Source organism: Microtus ochrogaster, unplaced genomic scaffold, assembly GCF_000317375.1.
Source record: "Microtus ochrogaster isolate Prairie Vole_2 unplaced genomic scaffold, MicOch1.0 UNK25, whole genome shotgun sequence".
NCBI lineage: Eukaryota > Metazoa > Chordata > Mammalia > Rodentia > Cricetidae > Microtus > Microtus ochrogaster.
In genome coordinates, this window is record NW_004949123.1 from 5,078,229 (window position 1) to 5,088,698 (window position 10,470).

A 10,470-nucleotide genomic window follows, 5' to 3' on the forward strand; every position below is an offset into this window, starting at 1 on the left:
TATATATACCTTCTACTTATATTCTACTTATATTCTACATTCATATATATACAAACATATGTAATATGTATACATACACACACACATATATATATGTATATATGTGTAACCTTTAACATATACCCAATCTTTTTTTTAATTAAATAATATAATAATGGTCTTTGGTTACCATTGTCCCTTTCTATCCCACTGAAAGAACAAACTCAAATATACCATTAGTTAATCATTGCCTTAGGTCAGCACTTAACATCTTTGAATTTCTATTTCTTATGAGAAAAGAGAGTATGCTGTAAAGTGTGCACTAATCAAGTGTGCTGCAAAGTTTTGCTAATGTGAGGCAGTATGCAGTCCCCTGAACCTGCAAAGGAATGCTTTCATAAAATTCAGTATTTCAGTTCAGCATTCTAATGTCATATAATGCTTATATTGCTTTTACAACATGTATGAGGCTCACTGCTCTAAAATGGCTATGTAGACCTGGACATGGTAGCCCACCCTGGAATCTTAGTGCTCAACAGGCTTAGACATGAAAATAAAGAGATCAAGACAAACTTGGGGAAGCTTCGTGTTATCCTTTATCAATAAACCAATTAATTAGTTAATATACATAAAATACTCATAAAGGTATTATTTTCTCATTTAGGGTTATTATATTTATTTTTAATTGTTTTAAATATGTTGTCTGAAAAGTATTGTGGTTTGGGAGGCTGTACGTGAGTTAGTAGGAAACAAAACTAGATTATCATTGCACAAGTAATGTGGTGAAAGTAAGAAAGCCAAAAAAAGAGAGCGCACAGAAATGAATTTGCATCCTGAAAAGTTGATCCCATGAGGGAAAGTGCTTGCTTCACAAGCTAACCTACCTGAATTTTGTCCCTGAGACCCATTTCTTAGGAAAGGAGAGCAGGTTGTCTCCTGAATTCCACGCAGATCTCGTAGTATGCACAACACCTCTCTATCTCTCCACACGCATGTGCATGCACACACAAAAAAATGTTAGTAACATGAATAGATATTATAAATATTTTAAAACTAAAATACAATTTTCAGCAGTATCTTTAGAATAAAAATGATGAATGGGGACAAAATGAAAAGAGAAAAACAATAAAACAAAAGGGAAGATAAATAAAAGGGTTGAGTATAATAGAAATGGCAACATGAACCATTTGCTTCCGTTTAGTGAAGTTGTAAATAATTTGAGCATACTTAATGGGAAAATATTTGGAACAGAATGCTTAATCATAGAGAACAAAAGCATATATATACAGAAAGACTGAGACTTTCCACAGAGACTCCGTAGCAGAAAGGACAGTAAAGTGAAAGGGAGAACATCTTCCTAAAAGAAGCAAAAGCAAATGAATTGTCATCGGGGAAAACATGAAGCTAGCTAGGAAGTAGAAGAGATGAATCCAGTATACTGTATATTAAACATAATGTTTACTCATGGAATCCTTTCATCAACATAGACAAAGTATCAGATAGAGGTTCAAGAACCAGCCTGAATGATATTTACAGCACACGTTTTCAAGAACAGTGAAAATTAAAGGTTAAAATTAATAGATGAGCAGTTAGATAAAATGGATACGCTAATGGAAGACAAGCAAAAGACGTAAAATTAATATCCGACAAAGCAGAATTTAAGATTAAAAGCAATAAACAGGATAAAAGAGGACACTGGATAATAAAAAGGCAAGTCTAGAGAAGAGATATGAGCCACACATATATACACATCAAGTGAAATATAGATGAAAGGAAACTCGAAAATCGCAGCTAGAAATAAAAGAATTTATAAAAAGACAGCAATACTATGATTCTCAAAATTTGGCAGATGCAATTACATGATTGATAGTTGTAAATTAGCCACAGAGTTTCACCCTAAGAAAAGATAAGATACAAGCCTCAAACATCAAGCATAATCAATGAGAGAAAAGGTGATTCGCCTTTATTTATATTTTCCATTATTTTAGCAGGAATATTAACCTTAATTTATTTTGAGTCAGCTCTGCCACAGACTACAGGTGTCACCCCAGAAGGCCAGACTTTTCTTTGAACCTTAAATTTTCACCTATAAAGAGAAGACTAATGCTTGCTTGGTCTGTGTCAACTCACAGTGGGTATCATTTCTACTGAGCCGAGACTGTGCCTAACACAAACACACGCATGCAAGACCACACAAATATAAGCACATGCACTCATACACACACACACACACACACACACACACACACACACACACACACACAATTTCTTCCTGCTGTTCTGTATCTGCTCAAATGAAGCAGAGTCCCCATATTTCACTCATTTCTCCTGTTGCCATAAATAATGGTAGCTGTGCGTCCCCAAAGAAGATTGATCATGAGAACATCAGCAGTGCAAGAAAGAACAAATACCAAATTTTTACTCTGCTATGCACCAATGATACCATCCAGTTTCTGTGACTATTCAGCACCTAGCAGCTGAAGTGACTGCTGACAGTGGAGCTGGGGAAACTGTTATGGGACTCCTAGGAAGATCAGACAAGTGAGGAGTGACTCACCCCAGACATGATATGCAACTCACACCAGACATGATATGCATATCAAAGATCTACAATAAAAACTGATCACTCTCCTTTTAAAAAATGCAAAAATCAAATTTAGAAAACATTTGTTTCAGAAATAATCTTGCTTACTATGTAGATGTTTTGCCTATATCTAAGAAAGTCTGAGCAATTAAAACCCTAAAAGTCTCCCCATGACAAGTGCATATACACCATGTTTCTGTCACTGGTTCACGGTGATAAAGCATAGCAGAAGCACTGTGCAGTGCTGTCTTATTCTTCAAAGAAGGAAACGCAGAGAAGAGAGCTGGAAAGTTGTTTACTCACTTTTGACTTTGCCTTTAGTTTGTAGGGGAAATATTCCCCCCGTTGAGAGAAAACTTGCAAAAGCTCCCGTGTTTTGATGTATGGTATCTGAACTCCAAAGAGAATGTAATCTTTGTGGAAAGCGATCTAACAGAAGTCCTCCTGGAATTTGAGCAAGCCTAGAAAAAGATAACCACCGCGGGAGGGTGCTTCTTTAGAAATGAAATGTTTCTGAGAACAAACAGGAAAACGTTCAGTGCTGGCTTATTCAGGTTCTATGTTGGTAGCTGACTACTAATTTCTGTGTTCCTAACAATCTCAAGATGATCAAAATGTCTCCCCATTCAAATATGTAGAGACAAAATTAAGTGTTTAACTCTGACTCCTGAAATAAAATTAAGTTTTTGACCTGTTTGAATGTATGAAATATAAAACAAAAAAGGATTTCTATTATCAAATTTTTTAAAAAAGGGCACACACAATCCTTTAAATGTTTATAATGGAAAAAATCTAAGCTTAGTATAGAGATACAGACACTTAATATTAACATTGATAAATTCAGTTATTACATTGTCAATGGAAAGTAACATTTAGCCAGAACATTCTATTGCAAATTTCTTTTGATAATATTTACTAAATTTAATGATATTAATAGCATAGATATCTACAGTAAAATGCTTAGGTATAATGAGCTCTTTTCATTAAAAATTGTGCTTATTTAAATATTCATTAACTAAAAATGAAATGCTTGATTGAATAATTTTTTTTTATTATGAATGAGGCAATTTTTTAACCCAGCATCCTTTGTTCTAATGCTTCTTGTTGGCAGCTGCCACCTGTCCGGCAATCCTGTCCAGATCTCTCTGTCCCTGAGGTGTTAGCTTGCGGCCCCCGTCCTGGTCCTTTTCCACCATTTTCAGTCCCTCCAGGGCTTGGAGAAAGCGGCGGGCCACACTCTTGGAGCCTCTGCTGAAGTGGCTGGGCCTGACACCGTTTCTCTGCCGTCCTCCATAGATCTTGGTCATGGAGCCAACCCCGGCACCACCACGCAGGTACAGGTGCCATGATGTAGAGGCAGCTCTCGTGTGGAACCAGTTTTCATCATAGAAGGCAAGCTCTTTATGTTTGGCCAGCTTGTATGTGTCCACGCATTCGGGGACTTTCAGCTTCCCGGACTTTTTGAGGAAGGCTGCCAGAGCTCTGAGGAACTCCTGCTGGTTAACGTCTTTTACAGTAACTCCAGGCATCCCTCTGCTGCCCACCTTTAACCCCTTTTGGACTCCAGGATTTGTGGCCATAGGCATGTCCGGGCCTGGCCCTCGCAAGCACGTGGCCGCGGCTCCAAGGGGCGGAGCGACCCCTTGCCAGGCTTCCTGCGGTCCTAGGAACAAGCTCTTGGGGCCAGACAGTCTGGCCCCGTGGCCCCGTGCTCAGCCGGACCCAGAGCTCTCCTTGATTGAATAATTTTATACAACTTCTTATTATCCCAGTTAAAAATATCATTGTACAAGAAAGTCCTTTTCTATAAAAGAGTTTTGATACAGTAAAAGCATCAGTAGAATAGTCCATAAAACCCAAGTCTTCGACATCTTAATGTCTATCAACTGGTGGGTTAAAAGACATTATTCATGACTGCTTTATAGTGAAATATTATTCAGTTGACAAATAAGGAACCATTGACACTAGTAGAGTGAAGGAACCAGATAAAACACATCACCTCCTTCATGATTTCAATTTGTTGGAAATTACTTAAATATGTAAATCTCCTGGGAAAGGGGTAATAGGCAATACAATAAAGGTTAAACTGCAGGAGTATTTAGGAACTTTAAGGGGATGTGAAAATGTTCAAAAACTAATTTTAGTGGTATGTTTCCAATTTGTAAATTCACTTAGAAATCATTGATTTTACATACAATGTGACATGGAAAATAAGCTTCGGTAACATTAGAAAGATGTTCCATTTAATTGAAATATTACAGCTCCAAGGAACTTTTTTTAAACAAATTACACACAAACAATTGAATGATGAGGAAAGAGGTGAATCTGAAAAACAAAATTTCTATCAAATATATTAATAATGGAAAGTGCAAGTTAAAATTACTCGCAGGGGATTCACTCTCAAGCCTCTGGAGACCTTGTTAGAAAAGGGAAAGATTCCAGTTAAAAGGAAACTTTGAGGGGTTTTATTCATCCTCCGAGGAAAGTGTATTTACATTATACCATGAAAGATACAGAAGGGTGTGGAGAAAGGGGTACACTCATCCATTGCTGGTGGGAATGCAAAATTGCTGTTATTTATGACAGAATATCTTTGACCAGTGAACTAACGCAGCAGATTGGTTGTGAAAACTCCTGGCCCGTGTCTGCATGGAAACTTTTACAGCCCAGTTTTGTCTGGCTGTTTCCAATACAACACCCACTCAGCCTTCACTCAGAATGAGTTCCCAGGACACCTGTAGAGTCTCAGTGTGTTAAGGCTTCACAGAGTACCACATTCCCTCCTCTGGCCAAAAGAGGACTGCGTGATTCCTTCTCCATTCTGTACGTTGCTCATTGGGCTGATGAGGGAGGGGGACTTGGTTGGGGGAGGGGGAGGGAAATGGGAGGCGGTGGCGGGCAGAAATCTTTAATAAATAAATAAAAAAATAAATAAAATAACAGCAATTGAAAGCATATAACACTTTTCCATATTAGATTTCCCACAGGTGTGTTATTTCAGGAGCAAATTCAAGGTCAGCTGCATGATCAGCTTTCAATCTACACCAAAGGAGCTAAAGTGGAACCACAGGAATCCTCATGTAAAACAAAAACATCACCTCAAGAGGTTCATGTATGAGAGTGTCTAAACCCCAGGAAGAATGCTGTCTTAATTGAGATACATGAAAAGCAAGTCCCGATAACAATAAAAAGCTGTTTGGATCACTGCTTCTTTTTCTAAGCTCTCTAACATTACTTTTGAGTTTAATGATTCTCTTATTTTTTTTCATTTTTATTTTTGCCAATGTTACTGGTGTTGGGGGAGGCTGCTCATTCATTTACAGCTTCTTAGACCTGAAATAATCACTCAGAAACTATATTATTTGCAATACTGTTTGGCCAATAGCTTAAGCATATTACTAGCTAGCTCTTACATCTAGACGCATCCAAAATTTGCTGGTTGGCAACAACCTTATGGTGATGCATAGATTAATGGAGATGGGTTAAATTAATATGTAATAGTGAGCCAGTAAGAAGGTAGAGCTATTGAGTCCCAGTCCCGCTGGCCTTGGTGAGCTCCCAATAGACCAGTTCCACTGTCACAGTGGGTGGGTGCACCCCTCGTGGTCCTGACTTCCTTGATCATGTTCTCCCTCCTTCTGCTCCTCATTTGGATCTTAGGAGCTCATCCGGTGCTCCAATTTGGGTGTCTGCCTCTATCTCGATCCATCGCCAGATGAAGGTTCTAAGCATGGGATGAAACCGGACTTTCTGAACATGGTGGACAATGAAGGCTGATGAGAAGCCAAGGACAATGGCACTAGGTTTCCATCCTAATACATGAACTGGCTTTGTGGGAGCCTAGCCTGTTTGGATGCTCACCTTCCTGGACCTGGATAGAAGTGGGAGGACCTTGGACTTCCTGCAGATTAGGGAATCTGGACTGCTCTTTGGGAGGGGGAATGGAGGGGGCGATGTGTGGCTGGAGGGGGAGGGAAATGGGAAACGGGGAGGAGGCAGAAATTTATTTTTCAACAACCAAAAACATAAATAAACAAACAAAAAAAAAATAAGGTAGAGCTAATGGGCCAAGCAGTGATTTAAATAATACAGCTTCTGTGTGATTATTTCGGGGTGAGGAGGCTGGAATGAACAACTACAACTTTTAAATGAGCTTTGTTTTATTTAAAAAAAAAAACATTTACTTCTTTTTATAACTCTCTGTATTCTTTTTCTTCTCTCTCTGAAGCCTACGTATGCTTATCCAACACTGTGACCCATTTAGAGGTCTGCTTTATCTGAACCTGTCTGTATTGTGTACCTGTAATTATTTTCTCAAGAGAAACACCTTTTTATATGCTAAGAAGGTGTGGCTAGGGCCAGCATGGCCCTGCCTGTTTGTGCCATTCAGTCCAACATAGAGGAAGCGTGCTTACTGCCTCTGAGACTGCCCACTGGGAACTTTCTTCACCACCTCAACTCTGGGAAGCACCGTGTGCATCATATAAACACTTTTTATCTGAGTAAAAGCTAAATCTGCTATGCAGCACACTGAATGGCCTGGAAATATATCTGGGTATGGAGGCAGAAATCAGCCATGCTCTGATCTAGTAGACATGATTCCGCTGCCTGCCCAGGTGGGGAGTGCTAAGCCATGGACATGGTCTCAGCTAGTTTCCTATTAACCACGAGTGGGCACATAAGCATCAGGAAACAAAGTGGGTAGTGGGCATCAGCCCCAAACGTTCCAGACTATGTTGATAAACCAGTTTTGTTTTAGAGAAGATTTATCACGAGGGCTCTGGTTTGCATCCTTCTCCTCTGGTGGCTATAGGGCATCTATCAACTTCACTTTTTTTTTTTAATTGAAAAAATTTCTGCCTCCTCCCTCCCTCCCTTCCTCCCTCCCATTTCCCTCCCCCTCCCCCCACTCCTCTCCCCCTCCCCCACTCCAGTCTGAAGAGCAGTCAGGGTTCCCTGCCCTGTGGGAAGTCCAAGGTCCTCCCCCCTCCATCCAGGTCTAGGAAGGTGAGCATCCAAACAGACTAGGCTCCCACAAAGACAGTTCTTGCAGTAGGATCAAAACCCAGTGCCATTGTCCTTGGCTTCTCATCAGCCTTCATTGTACGCTGTGTTCAGAGAGTCTGGTTTTATTCCATGCTTTTTCAGTTCCAGTCCAGCTGGCCTTGGAGATCTATTGGGAGCTCGACTTCACTTTTTTTCTGAACATTCAATTTAGTTTTCTCCACCTAGCTCTACTCTGTCTTATAACAGGTCAAGGCAGTTTCTTTTTTTTTAAATATTTATTTATTTGTTATGTATACAATATTCTATCTGTGTGTATTCCTGCAGGCTAGAAGAGGGCACCAGACCTCATTACAGATGGTTGTGAGCCACCATGTGGTTGCTGGGAATTGAACTCAGGACCTTTGGAAGAGCAGGCAATGCTCTTAACCACTGAGCCATCTCTCCAGCCCCCGGCAGTTTCTTTTTTAATTAACCAATAAAAGCGACACATATACAAAAGGCCTCCCTCACTGTACTGGGGGGTGGGAATGGGGTGGGGGTAAGGGGAGATGAGGAGAGAAAAGTGAGAAGGGGAGGATGGGGAGAGGTTGGGGAATGGGACGGTTGGGATGGAGGAAGAGTGGATATGGGAGCAGGGAAGTATATATCTTAATTAAGGGAGCCATTTGAAGGTTGGCAATAGACTGGACTCTACAGGGGTTCCCAGGTGTCGAGGGAGATGTCCCCAGCTAGTTCCTTGAGCAGCAGAGGAGAGGGAGCCTGAAATGGCCCTATCCTATAGCCATACTGATGGATATCTTGCATATCACCATAGAAACTTCATCTGGCGATGGATGGAGATAGAGACAGAGACCCACACTGGAGCACTGGACTGAGCTCCCAATGTCCAAATGAGGAGCAGAAGGAGGGAGAACATGAGCAAGGAAGTCAGGACTGTGAGGGGTGCACCCACCCACTGAGACAGTGGGGCTGATCTACTGGGAGCTCACTAAGGCCAACTGGACTGTGACTGAAAAAGCATGGGATAAAACCGGACTCTCTGAACATGGCTGTCAATGAGGGCTGACTGAGAAGCCAAGGACAATGGCACTGGGTTTTGACGCTACTGCATGTACTGGCTTTGTGGGAGCCTAGCCAGTTTGGATGTTCACCTTCCTAGACCTGGATGGAGGGGGGGAGGACCTTGGACTTCCCACAGGGCAGGGAACCCTGACTGCTCTTTGGACTGGAGAGGGAGGGGGAGGGGAGGGGAAGTGGGGAGATGGGGAGGGAAATGGGAGGAGGGAAGAAGGTGGAAATTTTTAATAAAAAAAAAAGAAAGAATATTAATGCAAAGATTATCAATAAACTCTAATAAATTAATCTTTATTTGGAGGTACAGTTCTTTTTCAGGATCAAATCATTGAGCTCCCCTTTCAATAATGACCATGTATTCTGTGTGAGTATTCTGTGTCTCTGTAGGGGTTTTATAATTTTATGCATATGAATGCAGTACCTACAGAGAGCAGGAGAGAGTATTAGAACTGCCAGTCTGAAGAAAAAGGCATTTGTGTGCTGCATGATGTGAGTGCTCAGAACTGAGCGCATATGTTCTGTACTATGTAAATGTTGCTAACCACTGAACCATCGCTACAAGAGAAAATGAACCCAGTCACACAGCTTACTCTCAGGAAAACACTGTTTTGTTACATCTTTGAAATACAATATATTTAAACTTCAACAACCTGTGGTGAATCTTTTGAAGAAGGGAATTTATAAATCCCTGACATTCTAGCAAAAAAAAAGGGCACTTTAAATTTACATGCATTCAACTTTATTGATTTTTAAAACTAAATGTATGGGTTTGGCATTTGAGATTTGTGAAAATTTATAATAATTGTAATTTTTAATATACTTACTCTTGAATTCCCATAATTGTTTTGTTTTGTTGTTCATAATTGAATCCAAGTTCTCACTAGAAACTAATAGCTAAGTTGTACACTGAACTGTAAGCCAAGTCTTCTTTAATTGACATTTAAAAAAAAATTCAATGTGCACAGGAATGTACTTTATCAAAAATAAATTTTACTTTTTTTAAAAGGCCAGTTTATTTCTGATATCAGGACAAGAAAATAAAATTACAGATTAATCTCATTTTGAGCAGAGGTGAAAACAATTTGATAAAATACTAAATAGTTCAATTTAGTGTCACATTAAAAGCATAATGTCTTTTTTGTATGTTTTTAAAAATTAATTGAAGATTTTTCTCTCATACAATTTAGCCCAAACACAGTTTTACTAATTTAATGTTAAAATAATTTTACTGATTTAGTGTTTAAAATTAAAAGGAAGTAATTATATATAGCAGAAATTATGGTGATATTTGTAGTTTTGCAAGTATAAGTAAAAATGTACTCTGTCTAAAAAACTATTCTAAAATTTGAAGAGCATGGAATTAGCTAAACCATGACCATATTAATACTATGTACTATATTACATAATTATATGGTTTTGTCCCTTTCTATTATATAATTAAATATTTAAACTAAATCTACAGAAAAAATAATATTAATTTTAGTATTCGATATTACAATTGATATCTTCTGGATCTTGTCCGAGGAGCTAATCATAAATATTATATGTTAGCATGAATATTACTTCCTGATTTTGTTACTCAAAAATATTATAATAATGCTAAGAAAAATGAGGAGGTGTATTTAACTCTGAAATCATTATTAGAATTGAAAATATATTTAGCTTCTTTAGGTTCACCAATTGTAGACTCCGTGACCCTTATTTATGGCTAGAAACCAATTATGAGTGAACACATCCCATGCTCATCTTTTTGGGTCTGGGTTACCTCACTCAGGATAGTGTTTTCTATTTCCATCCATTTGCATGCAAAATTCGAGAAGTCATTG

The 10,470-nt window shown here is 39.0% G+C and overlaps 1 protein-coding gene across 2 annotated transcripts; it reads right to left on the minus strand.

Annotated features, from left to right (window-relative positions):
- Positions 1 to 3,634: 3,634 nt before the first annotated feature.
- On the minus strand, positions 3,635 to 4,100 carry LOC101998286 (40S ribosomal protein S19-like). 2 transcript variants are annotated; one of them, XM_026789655.1, is made up of 2 exons: positions 3,888 to 4,100; positions 3,635 to 3,747 (listed from the first exon to the last, which is right to left on the minus strand). In XM_026789655.1, the coding sequence occupies exons 1-2, from the start codon at positions 4,090 to 4,092 to the stop codon at positions 3,635 to 3,637; spliced, it is 318 nt and encodes a 105-aa protein (XP_026645456.1). In that variant the 5' UTR covers positions 4,093 to 4,100. The 2 variants fall into 2 exon arrangements, with proteins under 2 accessions (XP_026645456.1, XP_026645455.1); XM_026789654.1 differs by having other exon boundaries at positions 3,655 to 4,100.
- Positions 4,101 to 10,470: the final 6,370 nt, after the last annotated feature.